At 42.5% G+C, this 26512-nt stretch overlaps 1 protein-coding gene across 1 annotated transcript in view; it reads right to left on the reverse strand.

Moving 5' to 3' along the window:
* The window catches only part of LOC108786661 (calpain-2 catalytic subunit-like), a 41281-nt gene extending 15320 nt beyond the window's left edge, over nt 1–25961 (reverse strand). The window contains exons 1-13 of the mRNA XM_018555997.1: nt 25734–25961; nt 16596–16665; nt 12535–12653; nt 10215–10348; nt 9359–9527; nt 6678–6761; nt 5202–5287; nt 2682–2756; nt 2435–2595; nt 2087–2241; nt 1975–1986; nt 1009–1217; nt 631–673 (exon numbers count right to left, since the gene is read on the reverse strand). Coding sequence (XP_018411499.1) covers nt 631–673; nt 1009–1217; nt 1975–1986; nt 2087–2241; nt 2435–2595; nt 2682–2756; nt 5202–5287; nt 6678–6761; nt 9359–9527; nt 10215–10348; nt 12535–12653; nt 16596–16665; nt 25734–25961 — 1545 coding nt within the window. The remainder of the gene's footprint in view (nt 1–630; nt 674–1008; nt 1218–1974; nt 1987–2086; nt 2242–2434; nt 2596–2681; nt 2757–5201; nt 5288–6677; nt 6762–9358; nt 9528–10214; nt 10349–12534; nt 12654–16595; nt 16666–25733) is intronic.
* Nucleotides 25962–26512: the final 551 nt, after the last annotated feature.

Consider the following 26512-nt stretch of genomic DNA (forward strand, 5'->3'; position numbering starts at 1 on the left):
TATATATACACACACACAGTATATATGTACTTTTTCACACTATGGTTGTCACTATGTTTGCCTGATGAAGGAAATGCTGTAGGTTCCGAAACATCGCTGTTATATGTGATACCATGTAAATCTGCCGTAAAATAAAGATGTTTTGATACACTGGACCCTGGTGTGCCTTATCGAGGTCTAGATTTGTGCGGCGCCATCCGCAAGTCATGCCAGCGCCCTTTTGACTACACATTCGGATTCTGGTTGGGAGACTGGGACACAGATATTATTCTTGACACCCTAGTCTCACAGGAAATGGGTTGAATGATGCTTGCAGAAAGTCACTATTAGAGGGCAATATTAAAAAAAGACCCGGACATAAAATTTTAAGCATCTTTTGATTGGACACGTCAAGGAAGGAGAAAACACATAATAAGGCTACGGCATTCACCTTCAAGGCACAAGGATGTATGTACTCTTTTAAGGAGCGGAAACTCTACATTTCGAAAAACAAAAGATTATATTTGCAAAAAAGATCCTCAAGATGTGTTTGTAAAATAGATCCCCTTTTTTAAATTACACTTTAACTCGTGTACACAATACATTATTTTCACAAGTACAGCTGTGGAACTTATATTGGGAGACACGTACCTGAAACACCTTCCCCTCTGCTCTGATCTCACAATCAACCTCCCTGAGGAAAAATACAGACCAGAGTGAACAATGCAAATGCTTTCCTACTCAAGCGTTACAAATGAAGTGCCTCTTATAACGGTTTGGTGTCATTCAACTTTTTTATATAGATGGAAACTCTACAGTTCAATGTACTTTTCACACTGTGCGGTTTGTAGGAAAGCTTCTGAGCATTGACCTGCACTTCTTTTCATTCTTCTTCAGAAGACTTTAGTCCTATGCCCAGTATATTGTTTAGGCAACTATATACACTGTACATAAACTAGAAGTGGAAGAGGAAAGATACTAAGACAGACTAATATAATAAGTAAATTCATTTGCCGAGATTTGTCTTACTTGAATGTGTTATTTTTCTCGGTGAAGACTCTCAGGTTGAAGGAAGACTCTTCATGAGGCATAAAAGTGGTGGGAATGATCAGGTACTGCCCAGGGGGAACATCATAGCGGCCGGTGATATCTCGCTTGGCTATGTATGGTGTGATAACCATGGGAATAAGACTGGAGACAGTTTTCACTCTCTGTGACACCTGTGTCATCTGTCCAAACTGAGAAAGACAACATGACCATAATGACATACTAAGTACACTGACAGAATGTGTGCTGCCCAATAAACCTAAACCCAAACATTAATACTTAGAGTTACACTAATGGGGGGCAGGTAATCCCTGTATATTGTGATAACAGATTTAGAGGTACAGTAATGGGAGTCAGGTAATTCCTGTATATTGTGATAACAGATTTAGGAGGTACAGTAATGGGGGTTGGGTAATCCCTTTATATTGAGATAACAAATTCTGTGGTTTAGTAATGGGTTCAGGACAGGTAATCCCTGTACATTGTGGTAACACATTTTGCTGCACTACAATGGGATTAAGCAATCCCCATACACTGAGATAACAGATGTAATGATACAGTAATCCCTGTACACTGAGGTAACAGATTTAATGATACAGTAATCCCTGCAACTGAGGTAACAAATTCAGTGGTATAGAAATGGGGGTTAGGTACCCTGTACATAGTGGTAACAGATTAAATTCTACAATAATAGGGTTGGGTTATCACAGTGCATGGCAGTAGCCCTGTACACTTTGGTAACAGAATCAGCAGTACAGTGATAGAGGCTTTGCACTAATAGACATGACAAGACACAGGCGAAAGTCAGAGATGGCTGTATTCCATATAGTGACAGATCAGCTGCAAACAGCAACACAGATGACAGACTAGATATGGATCGTTATAAGGACAGAAGCCATGATACACCAGAGTTTTCACAGACATGTAGTTCAGAATTGTGCAATTCACCTCTTTTGCCACCTGCAAAATAGTAATATTTAAAAGGTTATTCACTGAACTTACTTATCTTATCTCGAATATATTTCGCTTTGCTAATACATGTTGGTACACAATACTGTACCTGGTAGATCTCAAAACCGATAGCCAGAAAGTCTCTCCCAACAGCTCGCCCCTTCCGCCTGTCCTTCTGCATAAGAGAAGCTAGGATTGTGCATGGGTGCTTCTCAGCATCGCTCTCTAGAGTCACTAGGAACTGGGGGTTAGTCCAGAATGTACCTGCAATGGAAAGATGTTCTTATACTCAAGTATAATATGGATTTACATAAACATGTCAACTTCCTGTTTTATTGGTCTGTGATGGATGAGAAGGCTGATTGAGTAATAGGTTGAATAATCTATATGTGCAAAAATCCCTACTTGACAAGGTACACTATGCAGGGTGCATAAAGAAAAAAAGACAGGTCCTCACCTCTGTTATTTCGGCATCCACCCGCATTGTGCCCTCTCACCCATTTGCCATTAAAAGAGCTGTCATTCCATGGCTTGGCGTTATCACTATAGGCTGAGTCTGGTGTCAGGCTGCAGATTTCCAGAGTGTCAAAATAGCGCATAAAGTCATCCATTTGCATCCTGAAAAAAAGTCTATTACTATGAGAGTAACAATATAAGACTGTATGCAGTATAAAGTCCCGAACCACCTAACCCCAATCTCTTACCAGAATTCACCATCTTCACGTTTCACATGAAGTTTATCCTTCAGCGCATTGTCCAGCAGAGTCCACATCGGGGAGCTGTCAGTAAACTAAATGACAATGCTTCATCTGCTTTCAGAAAGGCAGCACCATCTATGTTCTGGCATCATGCAGGGTCAGCATCTACTTCCTTAACTGAGATTGTGGCTCACGGATGGCACAGCCATGTAAATTCTGGTCATGGGATCATCCTATCTGATCTGATCAGCTCCTGCTGCAGCCTCTTACATTGTGACTTCAAATCTACAATGTACCTTCTGATCACCAGGGGAGAGGAGACTGAGGAAATGCTTCCTGCACCCGACTGATGAAATCATCTCAGCCTAGGCAAACTCACCGACTGACGATCAATGACTGCTTTTTAAGGGCTTGTTCACACCGAAAGCCTGTGCGTTCCAGAGTAGTAGATGCTGGAATGCACTGCGATCGCTAAGAAACTTCCCCCGCGTTCTGGGGCGGGAGGGGGCGTGGCAGTGCATTGAATTCAATGGCACCGCTTCCACGCCCCCCACCCCTCACCCCGCGCACGCAGTGTGATCAGACACGTGGCAAAACTTTGCCAGCGTTCCATTCCACTGCAAATGCAAAAAATAGAGCAAGTCCTATTTTTGGCGTTTGCAGTGGAACAGAACGCTGGCAATGTTTTGCCACGTGTCTGATCACACTGCGTGCGCGGGGTGAGGGGTGGGGGGCGTGGAAGCGGTGCCATTGAATTCAATGCACCGTAATGCCCCCTCCTGCCCCAGAACGCGGGGGGAAGTTTCTTATCGATCGAGGTGCGTTCCACCAGCTACCGCTCTGGAACGCACACACTTTTGGTGTGAACAAGCCCTAATTATACAAATTAAAGCTTTTCTGAAAAAAATACACTGTTGCTAAATATTGTGACATGTCAGGAATTTATGCATGTAGACCTGTGAAGTCACTGAAAGCTCCACTTTAAAATAAATGGCCGCCCCCATACAAAGTATACATACAGACAAGGTATTTAGAACAATAACACATATTGGGAAGATTATTTACATTAAGCTGATTTTTCCCCATGACAATCTAAAAAAAAGTTCCTTTTTTAAAGGCAATATACATACACCAATTCACTAAACTGTTCAAGTTACTGTATGAATTTTCATTATTAAACAATATTTTCTCATAAAATCATAAAATGGTTTAGTAATCCAAATGTGTAAGAAGCTGATCCAGACCAACCTTCCCCCCCTTTAATATCACTTTTGTGCACATGCAGAGTTTTAGTTACATATGCATACAAGGGCAGCCATGTTTTCTCATGACATGCAGACACAATTGTTATACTTTACTGCTTATCGTATTTGAGTGTAAGTCTATGAGTCACCTCAGACCCCTTGGATAAACACAATAAGGAATGAGATCCAGGTCAGCCATGAGTTTAATCTGAACACACCTTGTTTGCAGTTCGGCGACTGGGCAAACTATCACATGACTTTAGCCCTGAAGCAACTTACAGCTTCAGGATGCTGAGCTGTGAGAGCAGTAAAGAAATCTAATTATAAATGTTTAATGTCTGGGAAGGTTTTTTATCCCTACAGGGGTACCAACATCCCTTGTAAGTTACAACACATAGCAAATAGAGTCTATATGGGACAAGATCTCGTGGTTTACAATTGCATTAGAATCCTCACCTCTAATCTACACACCCGAGCAAAGACTATCTGATCTTTATATTTGAATCAATGCAGATAAGTGACTTAGGAGTGTAGCATATTACATTATTGCCTGGGGTGTCTCATGGCTCTTCATCCTCACCATATCCCTTTTGGATATGCCTCCTGGTGACATGGCAATACTTGCTCACGGATGGCATAGTTGATGGTGTTTGTAAGCAACTGATTCCATAATAATAAAAGCTGGTGAATCGTAAATGTGCAATAGAGACATCTTCCCCTTTTTTCTCTGTACTGCCATGCTTTTACTTGGATACCCTAAATCAGCAGGAAATGATGCAGGGTGCCATTGTGGACCTTTCTTCCTGGCTGCTGAAGTTTGAAGATATTTTGCAGCTCCTGTGATAATGTTACGGGGCTAAGAAGAGGGACAGAGAACAGGGCAAAAAAAAAAAAAAATACCAAGGGATGCTACATAGAGGGAGAGGGAGGCTTGAATGTACTTTTAGGTGCTGACTGGAGTTCCGCTTTAAAATCTGGACTTATAGTTAAAGTAAAACATGGCTTTGAGTTGTGCAATCATCATTAATAAACTTTAGTCACAAATTAGAAATGAGATATGAGAAATTAGATCAATTTGAGATGCTTCTGAGATCATTTAGAATTCATTTCTGGCGCATTTGTCCTGCATCAAGTTGCTTTGCATACCCATTGACTAATATGGGGGAGGGAAGCAGTTCTGATGTGAACAAAGGCCATCTACACTGGCCCTACCAACATCAATGGACCCCACACTTCATACAATACTAGGCTGGTCATTATTTATGTTATCCTGGATACATACTTGTCGCTCCAGCGCCCATTCCACTCCACTGCCCCCCATGGATTTCGTAGTTTGATCAGAGGGATCCTGCGACCATTGTGCTCCACCTATAAGAAATATATTAAGGGTTCATTTGTAGGGTTTGGGTAAGCCAAAATGTTTTCTTTTAGTTCTGGGTAGAATGGGGCAGCGTTAGAGCCTCTGTCAGGATTTTATTGGCTGTGTTAATGCTGGAAGGATTCAACCTCTCTGTTTGGTCACTAGCACAGAGGGTGATGGTGGTTACAACATTTTACAGTTGCATCCAAAACAAGAGGTTAGAGGAAATCCTCCAACGGGGACACCTATGCCGGTGAGAGCTGAATAAGAAAGGCCCTCTCCTAATTTGTGAAATATTTCCTGTCACTTCCTGTTGCATTCCTGGACATGAAGTGAGGGGAAATCTTGCCAATGGGACACACAGCAAAAGAAGAAAAACAACTATTCCCTACTGTGTGGAGGTTCAGACTTTTGGATGAAATGGGTTAAGTGTTAGGGTCAACTTAAAATACGGAGTAGGAACACTCTAAGGAGACCAGCACATCCAAAACTGGACCCAGGAACTACAGCAGGGACAGCTCACTGCTAAAGCCTCTAAAACAGGGGTGCCCATAAGGTCGATCGCGATCTACCAGTCGATCGCGTAGCGATCACTGGTAGATCACCATGTCCTCTCCTCCCGCCGCTTCTCTGGATCCCCGCTGCTCCGAGAAGAAGTGAAGGAACTTCTTCTGGATCCCCGGGATCCGATAAGAAGTGAAGGAACCGGCGGCGGGGGAGGGCGGAGGACAGAGCGGAGGACAGAGCCGCTGTCACTAACTAATGCAGAGCAGTGAGGAGAGAGAGAGAGACGCTCGGCCAGGATCTGACAGCCGGCGCCTCTCTCTCCCCTCACTGCTCATACTCTAAAATATATAAGCCAGCAGGTGGTTTGGCCCACTGGACTTCACCTATACCTGAAATATCCCTTCTGGGTGGACTAAAGAGCAGGGGTAACCAAGTAGGAAAGAGTCTTAAGCTGGCCATACACTGTTATATTTTTTCATTCACACTGTGGGCTGAACGAATAAAATACAATAGATTCTTCCTGCTGGGTTATTGTATTCTGACAGTGCCGGGTGTGCTGTCAGAATACCTAAACATAGAGGGCAGCTGATTGGCTGCTGTCACTGTTTCGTGCAAAGATTTTCCAACCATCACCTTCAATTTTCTGATTGAAGGATGCCGGAGATAAGGTTACCAACATGCCCACCCACAGAGCAAATTTCGTCTGGTTCATAAAGAACCAGCTGAAATTTGCTCAGTGGGTGGCCCTGTTTAACCCTGAATATTATATGATTAAATAAATTACTGATTCTGTCAAACAAAAAAAGTTCAGACATGATACCTGCTGACAACACAATTTATTTTGTCTATATGGTCTGTTTTATAACATAATGGAAGTATATGTGGCCTTACCTCTGAGACCCCAATAATGGAGTATGCATGACCTTTCACCAGTCCTTCTGGGGTCGTCATTTCAGTCTCATTCGAATTCTGAATCTGTGAAGAACAACACAAACAGGACACTGCTAACAAGAGATTACAATGCTCGGGAATAGAAAGAATGAATGTAAGTGATGTACCAATGAAACAGCCATACAGGTTATTCATGAATAATGTATTAGGCCATAAAAGTCTGCACACCTCTATTACAAACACTATTTCATAAGCAGCAATTAAAGATTTTTAGGGTGCTTGAACACTGTGTGTCAGCCTGCTAATACGACAACAGAAGATATACAGAATAGGCACCGCAAACATCAAAAGAATGAAAGATTTTTAGGGTGCTTGAACTCTGTGTATCAGCCTGCTAATACGCCAATAGAAGATATACAGAATAGGCACCGCAAACATCAAAAGAATGAAAGATTTTTAGGGTGCTTGAACACTGTGTATCAGCCTACTAATACGCCAACAGAAGATATACAGAATAGGCACCGCAAACATCAAAAGAATGCTTTTGCAGTAGAATTGTATAGAACATACAGTATACAGACGCACTATAAATAGAACAATAGGTACAAGTTTCTTAGTATGTCAGGTTACGTCAAACATAACACAACAAGAGTATCTGCTGCACTGTTTATCCCAGTTTATATTCAGAGGAATACATGCATGAACATAAGAAGAAAAGTAAGCATTTTAGTCATATGAGTTTGCATCATAAGTTGCTATTCGGATTGATTCGGTCTGTCTGCTTATGTGCATGCATGTATTCTTTTGAATATAAACTTGGCTAAACAGTGCAGTATATACTATTGTTGTATATGTGTGCTGTAACACAATAAACTAGGATATTTCTACCTATTCTACTAGTGCTTCTATATACACTCGCCGGCCACTTTATTAGGTACACCTTGCTAGTACCGGGTTGGATCCCTTTTGCCTTCAGAACTGCCTTAATTCTTCGTGGCATACATTTAACAAGGTGTTGGAAACATTCCTCAGAGATTTGGGTCCATACTGATATGATAGCATCACGCAGTTGCTGCAGATTTGTCGACTGCACATCCATGATGCGAATCTCTCATTCCACCACATCCCAAAGGTGCTCTATTGGATTGAGATCTGGTGACTGTGGAGGCCATTGGAGTCAGTGAACTCATTGTCATGTTCAAGAAACCAGTTTGAGATGATGTGAGCTTTGTGACATGGTGCATTTTCCTGCTGGAAGTAGCCATCAGAAGATGGGTACACTGTAGTCATAAAGGGATGGACATGGTCAGCAATAATACTCAGGTAGGCCATGGCATTTAAAAGGATGATTATATGGGTACTAAGGGGCCAAAAGTGTGGCAAGAAAATATCACCCACACCATTACACCACCACCACCACCACCAGCCTGAACCGTTGATACAAGGCAAGATGGATCCATGCTTTCATGTTGTTTACGCTAAATTGTGACCCGACCATCTGAATGTTGCAGCTGAAATCGAATACCCATTAGACCAGGCAACGTTTTTCGAATCTTCTACCCGGTGTGGTCTTCTGCTGCTGTAGCCAATGGTATTGTGCATACCTCGGATGTAACGAGTGGTTATTTGAGTTACTGTTGCCTTTCTATCATCTCGAACCAGTCCGCCTATTCTCTTCTGATCTCTGATATTAACAAGGCATTTTCAACCACAAAACTGCCGCCCACTGGATATTTTCTCTTTTTCGGACCATTCTCTGTAAACCCTACAGATGGTTGTGTGTGAATATCCCAGTAGTTAAGCAGATTTTGAAATACTCAGACCTCCCACGTTCAAAGTCACTTAAATCCCCTTTCTTCCCCATTCTGATGCTCGGTTTGAACTTCAGCAAGTCGTCCTCCCCATGTCTAGATGCCTAAATGCATTCAGTTGCTGCCATTTGATTGGCTGATTAGCAATTTGGGTTACCAAGCAGTTGAACAGGTGTACCTAATAAAGTGGCCGGTGAGTGTATGTTAAATACAATTCGATTGCAAATGCATTCTTTTGATGTTTGGTGTGCTCACTCTATATATCTTCTATATTCATAAATATTGTCCCATAAATATTACATTCTAACACTCAGGGTTCACATGTTAAGCAAATCTATGGACACAGTGGTGAGAGGGTCCAGCAGGCCACAAATGTTCTGTCCACAGCATGACAGCTTCTGGATAAGCAAAGGTCATGTGATGGTTCAGGGGTTGTTTTATATATATTTTATATATTACTGTTGTTTTGTATATATTTTGTATCTCTTTTTTTATGGTCAATACTAAAAATTAAATGTTTGCTATTTTTTCTTTCAATCTCTGAGGAAATAGAAAATCTACCCTTGCAGTGGGGGTACCCACATACTGCATGCGTTAAGTGCTCGTTTATGCCAAGGGCTGAAGTAAAGCAGAATTACTTACCTGATCCCTGATCAGTGCTCTCCTCTTCTCCCCCACCTCTCCGGCTGGTTGACTGTCCTTCAGCATCCTCACATCTAAAGCAGGTCTATGGAACCCAAATTAGACGTGATGATAGCAGACGTCCTTAGACCGACAGAGCCTTTGGAGAAGAGGCTGCAGGGATCTGCTTTACTTTTGCCCCTAGACATAAGGGTAGCCCCACAGCAAGGGTCTTCATTGGCTACTCACATTAATGGAAGTTCCCATGAGTGACCTCTTCTCCACAGCACTCTGGATTATGTGAAAAAGGTTTGCAGGGGGAATCTTGAGGTCCATACTCTCATCCACTCCTCCTGTGAAATCTACAAAGGCTTCATTCACCCACCCTCCATCCAGTGCCTCATAGGACCCATTCAATCTAAGGACATAAAAATAAGAATTTTCTTGACATCAAGTGAGTTATATATTACATAGGCACTTAAAAATGGTACTGGAATTAATAGTAGGTTGCAGTGGCGTAACCAGAGTTATGGGCGCCCGGGGCAGAAAATTATTTTTTCGCCCCCCCCCACCCCCATATATATCAGCTAAGGAACTACAAGTCCAAGCATGCCATCATTGTCCCTGTACACCCCCCCACACACACACACACACACACATATCACCCAGGGAACGGCAATATCTGGTTGTTGTACAGGGGCAATGAGGGCATGCTGGGGCTTGTAGTTCCCTAGCTGATATCTTATGAAGCTGTATTCAAGGTTGGTCTGGAATTAATAGTATCTAAACACCCACAAGACTGAAGAATTTACTGTCTCTCCTTATCAATAAATACATGTATAAAGCTGGTAAATTTGATGTCTCGCTATAAATATCAGATGTGCTTCATGGGCGGAGCAGGGCTTTAATATAAACAGGTAGATTTGTAAATAATGCAAATAAATAGGGGTGATGCTGTTTGGCAGCAATCCTGTTTGCCTTCACTCCATGTATTATATTTATAGAGCATGCTTGGCAGTGGTTGCCATTTAGTTATCTAGGCATTTCAAGGTGAAACCACAAACGCAAACAAAGTTTCAGCTCTGTTCAAGAACTGATTACTTACTTGGCATAAGCCTTCTCTAGCAGAGCGGGCCAGAACTCACTTTTCTGCTCTGACTTGACGAATACCAGCTCGCCATTCTTGGTAGGGAGACGGTCATCAATCACAACATCAACCCAATTACCATACTGCCAGAACTAGAAGAGACAAAGGGGTTCCTGGTTAAAATTGGAAAAAAGAAGAGTCTAAACCCTACACTTCTGCAGTGGTCAGGGACAGATTCTGGCATAGCCAACATACATCGTAGCTGCCCTGCTTGCCAGTGCCATCTTGCCAGGTCCTCATTGTTGCTATCCCTGCTAGGTTGCTATCTATGTAGTGGGCTCTTACAGTTCATCCAGTAAAGAGCCCTACACATAGGACTAAGGCCCCATTCAAACTGAGCGACATGAAAATCGCGCGATTTTGAGCGATATTGTGCGACATCGAGCGATATTGAGCGACTTGTCGCGCGACTTTTTCCTATTGAGCTGTATGCAATCAGGAGCAAAGTCGCTCGAAAAAAGGGTCATGTAGGAGCGACGAGCTACAAGCGATATTGAGCGACGGGATGTGAACAGCTTCATTGAAATGGATTGGAGAAGCTACATAGAGCGATATCGCGTGGAAATATGAGCAATATCGCTGCAAAAATCGCTCGATAAATCGCGTTGGTCGCGCGCGATATCGCGCAAATGCTTGCATTGAGCAAGCTTAAATCGCGGCTAAATCCGCTCCAAAAAGGGTCCTGCTGTAGCGACACACGACCCGCGACAGCAGGACCCTTTGCCCCATTGAGAAGCATTGGAGAGCGATATCGCGCGGTAAATTGCCGCGATATCGCGGGAATTACCGCGCGATAAATCGCTCAATGTGAACAGGGCCTAAACTGCTAGAGTAGGGCACTCTTCTAGAGGTAATGATGCAGAGAAGGCAAACTGTCTCTTTTATCCTCCCTGCCCCTAGCCCATGCTTTCCTGGCTATGGCATTTTATTGAATGTGATATCAAGCCTAGCCAGGTGACTGGGGTAGGAGGGAAGCACAAGAAAATTTGCCTAGGAGAACAGCAAATATAAATCGACTTGACAGTGGCATTGAAACAGTGTAACGCGCTCTACTATGTCGCTACTAAATACTGATACAGACTGTAATCAGTCTGTATGCTGATCCAGAAAATTGTGAACAAGAGGGTTGCTCTTGAATACAGATACGAGTATCCCTATGTACCTAAAGCCATGATGGAGGAGATGGAGGCCAAGCGACAGACCTGGTGTTATACAGAGGTCTGGAAGTACTGGGGAGTGCCCAAGCCCCGCCAAAATTCAAGTCACCCAAAGTTTTGGGAAAAGTTCATGAGCTGCAGGCAGAGCTGCAGCGTGGGCCGCCACATTTTCAAAGATAGAGTGGTGGTTGTAAAGGCTGGTTGCAGGGATCAAGAATATGCCATCAACATTTTTGATTCCGGGGGCAGAATGGTGCAAGTTCCAGATCCACACTTCTACAAGTAAGCATTCTGCCTTCAGTTGTCTTTCACCACACTGCTGCTTTTTTCTTTGCTTCATGTAACGTATATGGACTGGACTCTGCCTAAATTAGGTGTCAGACAAGTTCAAGTTTGCTAAAGTTCAGCCTGGACTGTGCTTTAGTTTCCTGTGATGTGTCACTACTGGATTTGCAGAGCTACTGGATTTGACCCTCTGCATTTGTTACAGCTTACTGGACCTTTGTAATTCAGATATACCTCAGGAGAGCTTGTGGTCGTTGATTTTTTTTGTAATGTTTTTTTCTTACCTCTGTCAGTCTGCTTACAGGTGTTAAAATACCCGTTGGCTGTTTACCCGTTTTAACCCTTCCCCATCCACTATTGCTGTAGGATTTTTATACTAGACTCATACAACGTTTACCCAAGATTCACACATTTTCCTGTTGCATTAGATTGAAAAACTATGTGAATCCTGGGTAAAAAAAAAATATCAAAAAGGGCCTGCCATTGAAATACAGAAAGTTTCTAATGATGTGAAACTCCTACAACCTTAGCAGCCAGAGGCCACAAGCTGGAAAACAGCGGGTTTTCATTCATGGCAAGAAAGGCCAGAATGATGTGATTTGGTAGCTCTGACATGTGACCTATTAATTAATAAACAGCGTATAATTCAATGTTAGGTCCACTTCAATAAAACAGATGATAATTTATTGATGAGAATAAAAAATTGTAGAAAAGGGGGATTGAAGCAAATTGTTGCTTTATCCTGTATAGCACATGCACTTACAATACAAGCACAGAGCCAGTTAATAAACTCCAACAGGAAAACAGTCTAAATTAGTCTTCTGAAATAATTTTACCTGAAAATGGAATATTCCTGCATATTCCTTCTGAAAGCTCTGCTGGGGAGGAACTACTTTCTCCAAGAGACGAGGGTAAACAGTCAAGGATGCTGCAGCAGCCAGAAACCAACAGTTACCTGTAAAAACACATACAAACAATGCTATTGAAGTCATTATGAAGAATAATGCATCATCATGAACAAGAACTGAGATCACACAATGTCTGCTCCAATGACCAGAGAATTTCACAGGTAGCCTGCCCTTCCCAACAACCCCCTTAATATACAACACTCCAAAAAAAAAAAAAACAACCTCTGGTCAATTTTCCCACAACAAATACGCATTAGACTTGTATGGAGTTCAAAGGCCACAAGCAGCCGCTGTTTAATTTAATACCAAAAATAAATATGTGAGTGGGCAGGAGAAGATTTTCTTTTGGTGGTAGGATTACCTTTTTTTTGTATTTACATTACTGATAGCAAGTGTAAGGCAAAACCAAATTTACACAAGATGGTGAGACACCAAAGCTAATCATTCAAGATCCCTATGATAAAATAATGACAGTATTCACTAGTAATAATATATTCTGCAGTTTGACCGCACACCCTGGACACAGCCTTTTCTGTGCAATGGCTGAAGCTGCTACACTACTTATGAGCATCTGTTGTTGGCAACTAAGGGGTCGGGCGCAAGCAGAAGACTTTTGCTAGTATGATTGCGCTTATAAATCGCTAGTGACACATGCAATTGCATACAGCAGCGATTGATCTTACCAATGTGGAAAACTGAGCTATCCTTAGCGAATAATAACAACTACCTGCTACAATTGGTAATTGCAAGTGATTAATAACAGGGGATTACAGTGGCATGATTGCACTAGCAAAACCCATTGTGTGCGCCCAGCTTTCAGAAATGCTGTCTGGTATGTAGGGGTGTTCAGTTGTTGCAGTAACAAGACAGCGGAGCAGACATCAGAATTAGCATTCAAATACTCACCTGATTACCTCACACATCATGGCTCCATGACAGAGTCCCAGCATCATTCATAGTAGCACTTCAAGGAGACTTTTATTGCCCATTTATCTGTATGTAGCTACACCCACTGTCACTCTCTATGCATATGTCCTCGTTATCTTTCAACTGAAACAATTCTTCCCTCACAGAGAAAACAATTTATATATGCATTTAATCTTGTTATCTTTTCTGTCACCTATGTCAACATTTGCAGCTCAATGTACACTGATGTTCATGATTCCCAACCAATTCCCATACTATATTACAGGAAGTAACAGCTTTACTTCACTGCCACCCACCAAGCTCTTTTTTGCCACCAGAAGCAAAGACAGAAAACCATAAGTTGTGAATTGTAGCTGGGTTCAAGACCTACAGTAAATACACTGAGTGGCCAGATTATTATGACCACCCCATCAGTACTTCGTTGGGCCACGAGATGACTCCACGAGATGACTTCGTTGGGCCGCCTCGTGACTCCACGAGATGTTGAAAGGTGATGCGAGGAATCTGACACGGCACTGTTGCCCTTCTGTTGTCTTGTACCAGTCTTGTCACTCTCCGTTCTGCCCTAACATTGACTAGTCGCTGGCGGCCACAATTCGCACGTTCAGACCCAGATTTTCGGCTGACAGTCCAGTCTTTAAACACTTTAACAACAGCTGCTCTTGAACATTTAACGAATTCTGCTGCTTTGCTGATACTCGCTCCATGGCTCCGAGCGCCAACAATCATCCCACGTTCAAAGGCTGTTAAATCGCGTTGTTTACCCATATCTTCAGAAAAAAAATTACTTCTAGTGTCGTGGTAAACAACCTGCTTCCCTATTTATAATGGTTTGGCCCTCTAGCACATTCAGCCCTAAATTATAGCTAATTATATCTAATTTGGCTACAAACATCAGGTGGTCATAATAATCTGGCCACTCATTGTACATTCTGGCATATGACATGAAATGCATGTAGCAATCAATGTGACCTACACTGATTGATTTTCATCTGTTTCCTGTTGAATCTGTCAAAATTGAATCTGGGGGTGATCCTGCCAGCACTACTCACCTCAACAAAAGTCAAGTTTCAATGAAGAAGGAGCTGGTTGAAAAATTTAGAATTTTTTCTTTTAGTTTGTGTAAACCTTTTTTGTCTAGATCTATGTTTGTCCCAAATATATTTATATTCACTTTCTGTTGACTGACTCACTACCTCTGCTGGAAGTCTGTTCCAAGCATTGACTACGCTTTCAGAAAAATTAAACTTTCTACGGTCAATTTTGAACGTTCTTTCTGCTAGTTTGCGGTCATGTGCCCGTGTTCTTTATTTTAGCTTAATACTGAAAATAATTCCCTCCTGAACCTTATTCACACCGTTAATGTAAATGTTTCAGTGATGTCCCCTTCATCTCCTTTCCTCCAAGCTCACTACAATCCCACATTTAGTTTATTAATTTGTATTGGGATTGTAGTCCGGCAGGGGAGCGAGCTTGGAGTGGTGGCTACTTTACAACACACACGGGGACCATGGAGAACAAAAGTAGCCACCCTCCAGAAGGAAGAGCACTGTCAGTATGAATTCAGAGATGATTTGAAGATCTACAGCCGAGTGATACACAAATAAGATACATTTTTGTTACAAGTTTAGTGTCACTTGATATCTTTTATCCCCCAGACATTTCACCAATTTTGTTGCCCATCTCTTAACTTGTTCTATCTTATCAATATGTTTTTATTATACAATGAAATGAGTCCAAAGTCAGGCATCAAATACACTTTATCTTTGTGCCAGGATGTGTAAAGCAAAAGACCTTTTTGATGGCATTATTCTGTCCTTGGGCAGAAAGGGGAACTGAAGTAATTTCTGTCCCAAGCCATTACCAAGACAAGAAGTTGGGGAAACCTCTCCAATTAGGACATAATCAATTTTGTCTGCATTCCCATTGGGGAGATTTCCCTCACTTACTGTTCCGGAGACTATAACTATAACTATTCCGCACAGCTATAACTGGTGACAAATTGTTGAGTGCGTTTGTCATTTGTTTTGCTTGACCGATTTGGTGCAGTGACGCATGGGGGTTCTCAGCTGCCATTGGGATGTGCGGCATCCCTTGTGTGTTTCTGTGCCTTTAAGGAGGTTGGGCTTCCTCCTGACAAACCTGCACCCAATTTGAAATCTTCTGCCCCCATGTGCTCCAAGATGGAGACTCTCATAGTTTAGAGTCAGGACCGCACTATAAGAGGTGCCTTGGCGCGGCTGTGTGGCTTTCACATTTTCTGCAGAAGACGTGTATCCAAACCTCTGTTATTAACCTTAGTGGTGAGACAAATTGTTTTACATGCTGGTTTGTGAGTGTGCCATGATTCATTTCTACTGTTTTTTTGTGTTCAGGTCATGCCACCTTTCCTGGGGAAAAATATAGACATTAAGGTCTCTTTCCTATATTTAACAATTGCCAGTTACTGAAGCCAATGAGCTACAGTCACTGTTCAAGTGTTCTCACAGCTGCACATAGCGGCATTACCTGTTGTGTGGTTGTTATATGAATACTGCGCACATTGCTTGACCGATTTGGTGCAGTGACGCATGGGGGTTCTCAGCTGCCATTGGGATGTGCGGCATCCCTTGTGTGTTTCTGTGCCTTTAAGGAGGTTGGGCTTCCTCCTGACAAACCTGCACCCAATTTGAAATCTTCTGCCCCCATGTGCTCCAAGATGGAGACTCTCATAGTTTAGAGTCAGGACCGCACTATAAGAGGTGCCTTGGCGCGGCTGTGTGGCTTTCACATTTTCTGCAGAAGACGTGTATCCAAACCTCTGTTATTAACCTTAGTGGTGAGACAAATTGTTTTACATGCTGGTTTGTGAGTGTGCCATGATTCATTTCTACTGTTTTTTTGTGTTCAGGTCATGCCACCTTTCCTGGGGAAAAATATAGACATTAAGGTCTCTTTCCTATATTTAACAATTGCCAGTTACTGAAGCCAATGAGCTACAGTCACTGTTCAAGTGTTCTCACAGCTGCACATAGCGGCATTACCTGTTGTGTGGTTGTTATATGAATACTGCGCACACTTACCCAGGTCTCCCTGACAAATATCCGTCCACTTCATATTCTCACAGATAAACTGAAGAGAATGACAGATCTCCTGGAAAAGACAGACACATATATTTATATGGATTGGCATGTACAAGGCAATATAAACAGTATATTATTGTATGCAGATTTAGGGCTCAACCACATGGGTGTTGAAAACTCTGTGTACCGTGTTTAGTATTGTACGCATCTACACAAATCTATGGGTCCATTCAGACAGCTGCGTCTGGCAGCGTAAGGTTGATTTGTGTTTTTTTTTTAAATGGGACACAGCTGTGTACGGGAATGTAAATTTCAGCGTTATTTACACTGTACACATGTAAGCGTTTGTCCAAACATTTACATGCAGAAAGCGTTAATGCACTCTAATGGCTGGCTCAGCGGTTATCATGCTAACATCAAGAACGTCTAATAGTATAATCACACAATTCATGCGCACAATGACCTCAGACTTCAGTCATTTAGAATTAGCCAAACTCATGCCGTGTATGCACCACCACCACATAAATGGCCATATTCAGGGCTCAGATGTCAACATTAATAGTATGTAATCAGCAGCGCAGGTGCCACTGGCTAAACGTTGTTGATATTGACATGTTGGCCTTAGGCAGGAGTGGTGGCCAGTTGGGTCCATTTATGATGTATGTATGGAAATGTAGCACAAACATTACATGTGGACAACTTTTAAATGCAGGATGTTGCTGGCAACAAGATCCTGTATTCATTCATGCGCCCATCTGAAAGAGCACCTATACACCAAATGTAAAAGGACCAATATGAAGAGATTTGGGTCCCATAGAGAGACAACTGGAAAAACAGTGTTCAGTTTACATACAGGCTATGGGTAGGTTAGTTTTGGATAGGTTTGCATGTAACTAGGAATGAGGGGGCCCCATAGCAAAATTTTAATCGGGCCCCCCAGGTAACATTTTCACTTTAGTAGCTGATAGAATCAGCCGTAACAATACGTGTCATTGATCTTAACATAAACTATGCCTAAGGGCTGATCCACACCAAATGCATTGGGGCTGTGCTGTTTTTTCCAGCTCAGTCCCAACGTAAAACAAGGAAATTTGCCTAATCGCAGATGGGGACAGTACACCCCATTGCGAGTACTTTCTTTCAACAGCGGGTGTGCAGTACAACTACATTGCTAGGTCCAAAGAACTGAATAAAATGTCACTCTATCTAAGAGAAAATAAAAAAAGGTAAACAGTGGGGTGCACTGGGATCGGCACACTGGCACTGTGACAGCTAATGCACATCAACGTTTGTTAAGGACAGGCAGCCGAAGAGCCGTCAGCAGAGTCACACTACTAGGGGACTAGTGATGTGGATAATAGTTATAGTTGTGATCAGTGTAACAATCATCAGCATGTTTTATATTATGACACAACTATTAATGCTCTTGCACACAATTAGCTTATAACCCTAATACAAATTTCTTTAATCTCTAGCTTCTTTAAACTATTTGTAGAACTACAAACATCAGCCCTCCTATAAGGTTTTAGTTGAGAAGACACTGGGATTGCTGGGAGGGCAATAAACCTACACTGCTAAGACAACTGAGCAAATGCTTCTGATTGTACACAGGGGGATCATCTTCTATTCTGGGAAGTTTACAGTTTATTTTTCTTTTACAGTCACCTAATGGGGCCCCCCTCCTATCCCAGGCCCCATAGCAGTCCTGCGTGGGCTGCTATGGCTATTGTTACGCCAATATTTGTAGATGCCAATGGTACTCAATGATGTATGCTAAGTCTTTCATAGTGCTTTTACTGGATATGGTCAAAAGCTTTGAAAACAGTTATAAATAATGTGAATAGTAAACATTACTTCTAATTCCTTTATTGTAGCAGTAAGGTTGGGGCATTGTGTGGGTGGAACAGGTCTGGCTAAACGGGTTCAGCTATAATTAAAGTGACACTAAACCCAGGAGTTAAATCTTAAAAATACATTCAAGTACCCGAACTATTAACAAAAATGTATCTTATTTGTGTATCACTCGGCTGTAGATCCTCAAATCATCTCTAAATTCATGGTGACACTGTCCTTCCATTCTGGAGGGGGGCTACTTTTCTTGCCTATGGTTCCTGTGTGTGTTGTAAAGTAGTCACCGCTCTAAGCTCGCTCCTGTGATGGACTACAATCTCATGTTTAGTTTACCTATTTGTATTGAAATTGTAGTCCATCACAGGAGCGAGCATAAAGCAGTGGCTACTTCACACAGGGACCAAGTAGCCACCCTCCAGAAGGAAGGAAGGTGTCAGCAGCACCAATTCAGAGATGATTTGAGGATGTACAGCCGAGTGATAAACAAATAAGATAAATTTTTGTTAATTGTTAGGGTACTTGAATATTTTTGAGATTTAACTCCCTAGTTTAGTTTCACTTTAAATTCCTGCAGTCTCTTCTGATATATTTTACCCCCCAGACTTTTCACCATTTTTGCTGTCCATCTCTGAACTTGTTCTATCTTAACATCTTTTCTGTACTTGTTTAACAAGCAACCTACAAACTCTCCACAATGTATTTAAAGGGTGTTTATCTAGATAGTGTGAGAGCTGCCATGTCCATGGGTAGCTGCAGACAGCAAACAATGCCAGACAACATCCCAGATAGCAACAAATTGTGCTGCAAGTTTGAAAATGACTTGCTAAACTATTGCAGACGTGCCAAGCTTCACAATTTTCTTGCACAATTACAGCAAGTCTGCATTGCAAGTCTCCAGACCAGCGAGCTTGCAGAGCTCTTGCTAAGACCTGCAGGACTCTTGCTGTGGACTTGCCAAGCAAATTTGCTACAAATTCAAAAAGTGTCAACTAGAACTTGTGCTGCAAGTCTACAACTTGCCAGGAATGTGTGCAGCAAGTTAACAAGAATTACAATTTAACCCTGCCACAAGTTTGTGGCAAGTTATCCTTGCTATCTGGGATATCTCATTAGTGGAAAGACTGATTGTTCTAGTAGGTTTGTCACTATTGTTTTTTTTCCATTGATGAAGCATGTCTGGGGGTGTCTTGCTGCAGATGCACCTTCCGTCTCCATGTCAAGATAGCCAAGAGTGTCTGTTTATGTTATGGCCGGCTGAAAGACAAGCCTGAGGGTGGCTGGATTTCCAGGTCTATGGCCACTCAGGTTGACAACATAATGACTGTAATTACTTGGCCAAAAATGTTAAGAAATACTTAGCTGGGCAATATCTGTTTGTTTGCTCTAGGATCATTAAATAAAAAAATAAAAAAAAGCTTGAAACTTTACAGTCATTAGAAAATCTCCAGAAGATTGAATAATCAGATTGTAACGTTTCCCAGATAGCGAGCAATTGAGCTGCAAGTTTGCAAATGACTTGCTAAACTATTGCAGACTTGCCAAGCTTCACAATTTTGTTGCACAATTACAGCAAGTCTGCATTGCAAGTCTCCAGACCAGCGAGCTTGCAGAGCTCTTGCTAAGACCTGCAGGCCTCTTGCTGTAGACTTGCCAAGCAAATTTGCTACAAATTCAAAAAGTGTCAACTAGAACTTGTGCTGCAAGTGTTCTGCAAGTCTACAACTTGCCAGGAATGTGTGCAGCAAGTTAACAAAATTACAATTTCACCCCGCCACAAGTTTGTAGCAAGTTATCCTTGCTATCTGGGTTGTGGTCAACCTTACACTGAAAACACAGCCAGTGCAGCCCCAATGTGGTGTGAATGGCCCCTTAAACTACACTGTGCATGGTTATCTTTAAGGAGATTGTATCAGATTGTAATGTGTGTAGCTATATATTACAGAGCAAAGCATTCTGCGCATATGAGTCCCCATTCACACCTACGTGTTCTGTGAACACGCACCAATCACATATCAAGCAAGTGCTTTGATGTGCGTTCACAGAACATATAAAAAATATGCAATGTGCTTGTGGTGCCATTACTTGTCAATGGCACCCCAAACATGGCCAGGAAAACGTGTGGCTTTTTTCCCCGCGTGGGAAAAAACGCATTACGCCTGTAGAAGAATGTGCTACATGATCTACTTTACCGCATTTCTTGTGTCTGCGACACCCAATGAAATGAATGGGGACATGCGGCAAACAATACGCGTGAACACGCACAAACACAGCGTCCGTTTCTGGTATGCCGAGGTGTGGAAAGGCCTCCCTGTGCAAAGCATTGGAGGCTATCTGACCTTTAGTTCTAATATCAAGACAGATTCAGCTACTTTGGCCAGTTCTATGTATAAATACATTTAATTATGTTTGTAGATAAATAACCTGAATAATTGTGTTTTATGTATGTCTGGAGTTAAACTTTAACTGCTTGTAAACAGACGATAAGCCCAAAAAATAAACATTGTGTTTGCTGCATGAGCAATAAAAAGAAAGCAGACTGGTGAGTGTGGGCACGGCTCTGTTCCTGCAGATTATTATAAGGGAAGAGACTGTGTCCTGCTGCTTAGGGATAGCACAGGGTAGAACAGAGAAGCAATATAACACAATCTTATGTAAACTGTTAGATCCGCTCCATGCACATATATTATTGGTAGGTCTCCAATCCGAATATCAAAGGCCTTAGTAAAATAAACATTATAGACTATGACATATTGTCACATTTCATCTAGGGTCTAACACTGCAATATATAAAAGCTCAAGCTCACTACACACTGCTCAACTGCAGGACTGGACTGAAATTCCAGCAGTGTGTGGCCCCCTCAGAAACCCCTAGCATTACATTCAGTTTATGGACGTCAGCAAACTAGAAGATGAATTCTGATTGGTTGCTGTAGGTACTGTACTAAGTAACAATGCCCAGTGGGATATAGCATATGTAACACAGCGGACACTGGGCTTTACATTTTTACCTCAGGCAGCTGTCTTTCATAGTGTTAGTCCGGCTGCACATTGCCTCCTCCTCCTTCCTGGTGCCGGCACAGCACAGGATAGCCTCACACACAACAGCACAGCCCTGGAGCCTGGCACAAGCCCGGATCCCACCCGTTAAGCCCTAGAGAGCCCAGCAGCTGCATTCAGAGCCCTGGAGATTCTGGCACCCGTCCAGAGCTCTGGAGAGACCCACATGCAGCCCTGCATGGACCCAAACGCAGCAGTGCTGAGATCTGCATGCATCCCTGGTAAGACCTGCACGCATCCTTGCTGAGATCTGCACGCAGCCCTGCTGAGACCCAAATGCAGCCTTAATGATTTTACAGCAATAGAGAAAGGGGCGCATTGAGAAACCTGGCCTTGGGACAGCAGAGAGAGTAAATCCGGCCATGCCCCCATCCACACTAAACTGAGTGGATGGAGGAATCTCCTCAGCACCCGCGGCTGTCCAAATACCCAAACAGTGACTGCATCTGATTGGACACAGTAACTGTTCAGCCCACAATTTTCCACGCGGCTCCTTTAAAATTTCAGTCGAAATTTGCGCTGGTGCCAGCAGGCCCATCCACTGTTTGAATTTTGGTTGATTCACAGTCTCTCGTTTAATTAGCTAATTTGTATTAAAGTTATAGTCTATCACAGGAGTGAGCTTGGAGTGGTGGATACTTTACAACACAGACAGGGACCATGGGGAACACAAGTAGCCACACTCCAGAAGGAAGGACAGTGTCAGCACCGATTCAGAGATGATTGGAGAATCTACAGCCGAGTGATACACAAATAAGATACATATTGTTAATAGTTAAGTGACTTGAATGCATTTTTAAGATTTAACTCCTGAGTTTAGTGTCACTTTAATTTTCAGCAGACGCCTCGGTTTTTTTCTTGCTCTCCACAGGACCGGGTGTTTGACACAGGTTCTATTTACAGCGTGAAAATGGCTCGTCTTGTAAGTCAACACCCCGGTGTATAGAATTCAACGAGCCATATGTAGTTACAACCCAGATCCTTTTCACACAATTACGTCTGTATATAATACAACAGGTGCTCTGAATAGGATAGGGTTACCTGAAGCCAACCTCTCCTCAAGCCACACAAGAAAGGATAGTGTTACATTATGTACACTTCACTGCGTTGCTTGTGTGAAAGAAAATCTGTCATTACACACTCCGTAGGATGAACGGTGTGACGGACTGAACCGTCACTGGGGCTGCTGGAGGAGCCTGAGGGCTAGCCACCTTCCTACGGACTATGGACCTGAACTATGGAGACCCCCCTCAGACCTCTTGGGGTACATGGAACCATTCTACTAGGATACATGTGGAGTGGATATACTGTATGTCTCCCCCGACATTACAGACACACACCACTGTGTTCATTATAGGCAGCAGGCTGGCTGGAGTGACCATTGTTTGCAATGATGGGATTAAGTTCTTATCTAATTAAGGACATTCATCCCAAAGAGTGTCTGTGCATGAAAGACTTCTAATGCGGCACCTAGCTGTCTGGGGGAGGGGACACACTGCACTCTAATCTGATCCTGTCAGGTATAAATTCTGTGTGCTTCCTTCAATAAAGCAGATCTTGTTTTCCACCTCAACATTGGTGTTGTCTAATGCTTGAGTGGTTTAGCGTCCTGTCCTAATATATTGGTTCTGTCCAATAATTAGGCCGGTTTGGGCTGAGGACACTGGGATTCGGGTTCCAGCGGAGAGGAAGCTGTTTTCTGACGGAGGTACCCAGTCTGGGTACCAGGAGGTCCGTCACAAACGGTATCACAACAAGAGCCTGGACCCAGGAGAACTCACCCACCAAACTCATCTACTGCAATGAGGCCTATTAAAACACAAGCTGAGCTGTGTCGCCCATAGCAACCACATGCCTGCTGCCATTTTTCTTTACCCACCATTTTAATGTCTCCCAAAACAGTTACTTTTAAGGCATGGGAGCTGTCAAGCTTGTCAGTGTGCTTATTTCAGCTCTCAAAGCGAACTTTCACACCCTCAAATGGCTGGTGTCATAGCTGATCACATGTGCAGCGCCATGACAACAGCAATCTAAATAGAGGCTAAGATGGCACCTTTCTTGGCTGTAGGGATAGGAGGTTGTAGTCCAACTTTAAAAACAAAATAATATAAATAGTTGGTATGGTCTTCTCAGACAATGGGCACTTCAAATAAAGCCAAGATTTTCTTTTATTATTTTTAGGGTTAGACACCCCTGTCAGTTCTTTTCCCAACCGTGACCCATTCAGGAGATTTTCCTTAACTTGCTGACCTGTAGACAGAATAGGAAGTAGGAGGAAGTCTCTATAGGGCTCATGCCAATGGGAGTTGTTTTCCAGCCTTTGGTATGCATTTCAAAAGCATGTCAAGAGCAAGTCAACAAAATCCCATTGACATTCAATGGGATGTTGAATGTCATGAGCAGCACACATGGCAGTTCAGAGGCTGCGCTTGAATTGCTTTGTGTTAAATTGCGCCCTGCCCTGAGAGCCCTCAGGGCAGGGCTCTCCTTACCATCTTGTCTTGAATTGTATTGTGATTGTTATGTCTTCCTTATATTGTAAAGCACTGCGCAAACTGTTGGTGCTATATAAATCCTGTATAATAATAATAATAACCCTGCAAACTGTTCAGCACCAGTGACGTCCTGAATATCATAGCTGCCAGTGGAGAGTCCTCCATCCATGCTGTTTAGTGAGGAATCTATTGGCTACCATACGGGCCACGAGCCATTTACAAGATAAGAATATCAGCATCTCTATGGATTTAGCTAACAGGTCAGCCAGGTGCCAGTATCATTACCAGAGTCATTCAGCATATAGGGTTTGTTATTTGAGTATTTGCTGAAGAAATCTATGGTCTTTACTATCCAGGTGAAGAAACCCACTGTGATCATTATTGGGAGTCCCACTGGCTGTATTATAATATCAACAGAATCCTGCAGTGAGGACGTTTGGAGGTCACCATTACTGACTTATCCTAAATATACTAGTTCCTCACCTGCCATGCTAATCTAGTGGCTTCAGCAATGTCCCAGTAAATGTAAGCAGGTTACGGTTCTGACATCACTGTCTCTTTATTTGCATGTTTGTTCCAGCTCAGTGACTCAAACTAATAAAGTCCGTAAAATCCAGCCAACTAACATTTTCAGAAGTAGGTCAACAATTGCAGCTTCCATATTTTTTTGTCTCAGTGCTGTTTTTTTAAAAATTTATAATATTGAGAATTTTAAAGAGGCTTGAAGAAGAGACTGCAAACTACAGTGGGAAGATTTCCCACCTGAAGTCCTGAGAAGATATTGCCAAGAGGTGACCAGCCTCTGGAGGCTAATGTGCTTCTTGCCATCACCAGTAATGGTTGCATGCTTGGTTGTCAGTCAACAACCCAGCAGTGGTGGAAACATCAGTGCCGGTTATCCTTTAAAAAAAAAAGGATGTATGGACCCTATTGACAGGCCTTTGCAATATGCATTTAGAAGCAAAAGCAACTGATTCTGCAGCCACACATTGTGAGTGGTAGGGTTAAAAGTGCCAGAGCCGGAACAGCAGTCCACTCTTCTGTGGACCTCATAGGTGTCAGCAAATAGCAATAAAAAAGTTTGTTAGCATGGCCAAAATCACCCATCAAGCTAGAAAATGTCTGTGTAAACTTTTAAGTGAAAGAAGAATCATATAATATTTCAACTTGCAAATTTGTTGATCAGAAAAATAAAAAGGAAACATTTGAAATCTTCTGTGACATCCAATAAAACATCAGCTATGTTTAGCTACTTATAATGAGCTATACTCCTCATGCTAGACCTCTCATGGGTTAAAGTGTATCTAGTCATAACAGTTTTTTGCAGTTTTAGATGAGTAGGAAGGCTTCAAAACCTTGTCAGGGTCTTGTGTTCTCTGTGTCCCATTTCTTTATACTCACTGTCCTGTAGACACTTCAAGAAGTTAGAGGAATCTTCCTAAAGTGAAGGAAAATACCTTGTGGACAGTTGTCACTGGAACAGGTGACCCTTGGAAAATTTCGCCTCACCTCCTGTGCTGGTGAGAATTCAAAATTTTGAATTTTCCCTCAAACTTAGTCCCAGAGACAATGGTCACAAGGACAAACTGAGATGGTAAATCTCCCAGGTGCAGATACAGAGAACAATGCAAACCTAATAGGGGTTCTGACTATTCCCCACAACACCCAAAACTAAAAAAAGTTTGAGTTTAGATACACATTAATTTTAAAGACTTGTTTGCCCCACACTCCTTACCTGAGGTCTCTTCCATTGAATCTCTCTGGTGTCTGGAGACCACGGTCCTAACTTGTTGTACCCCAGTGATTTAGGCTCTGCCGTAAAATAAGGATCCTCGAACAGGCGCTTTTCCTGCAGACACTTCTGAAGTAGCTGGTTGTAGTCTTGATCCAAGTAAGGGGTAATATTTGCCTTGGAGGAGCTGCCATCTTTCACCAGACGTACAGTGATCCCTGTTGAGGCCATAGTGACCAAAGTGAGATCACCTTTGTGCTGGCTTCATGTGTATATGTGCAACAGGAGATGGGGAGTGGCAAGGTGACAAAGACTGATAAGCTTTCTATTGAAGACTTATAACCAGTTACAATACAGTCTCCGTTCCATGCTGTGTTATAGTACAGAGAAACTGAATGTTCAACTTTGCTCCAACTGCTAATTCATTAATATTATTAGGGTATGTTAGAAAACATTTAAAAGGAGATTTAAACCCTAACTGATTGACATTTAGTCTTGGAGAGTAATTAGACCCACCTGGAGAGTTACACAGGTAAAGGCTGAGAGCATAGAGTTTTGGGAAGGTCTGCTACTGCTTCTATCGATCTCTACCTGAGGGCTGGACGAATCCCAGTAGACAGGTAGCCACAGCTCCTTAAAATATACAGTTGGTGCCTAACTTGGGAGGTTTCTCTAGGTGCTGTCAATGGAGCTGGTTCCTAAAAATCCTACTGACTCATGAATTGGACAGACTGAGTCCTGAATTCCATATTAATGTGTCCACCCCTTCTGTACCTGCAGCC

Source organism: Nanorana parkeri, unplaced genomic scaffold (genome assembly GCF_000935625.1).
Source record: "Nanorana parkeri isolate BGI_ZX_2015 unplaced genomic scaffold, ASM93562v1 scaffold221, whole genome shotgun sequence".
Taxonomy (NCBI): domain Eukaryota; kingdom Metazoa; phylum Chordata; class Amphibia; order Anura; family Dicroglossidae; genus Nanorana; species Nanorana parkeri.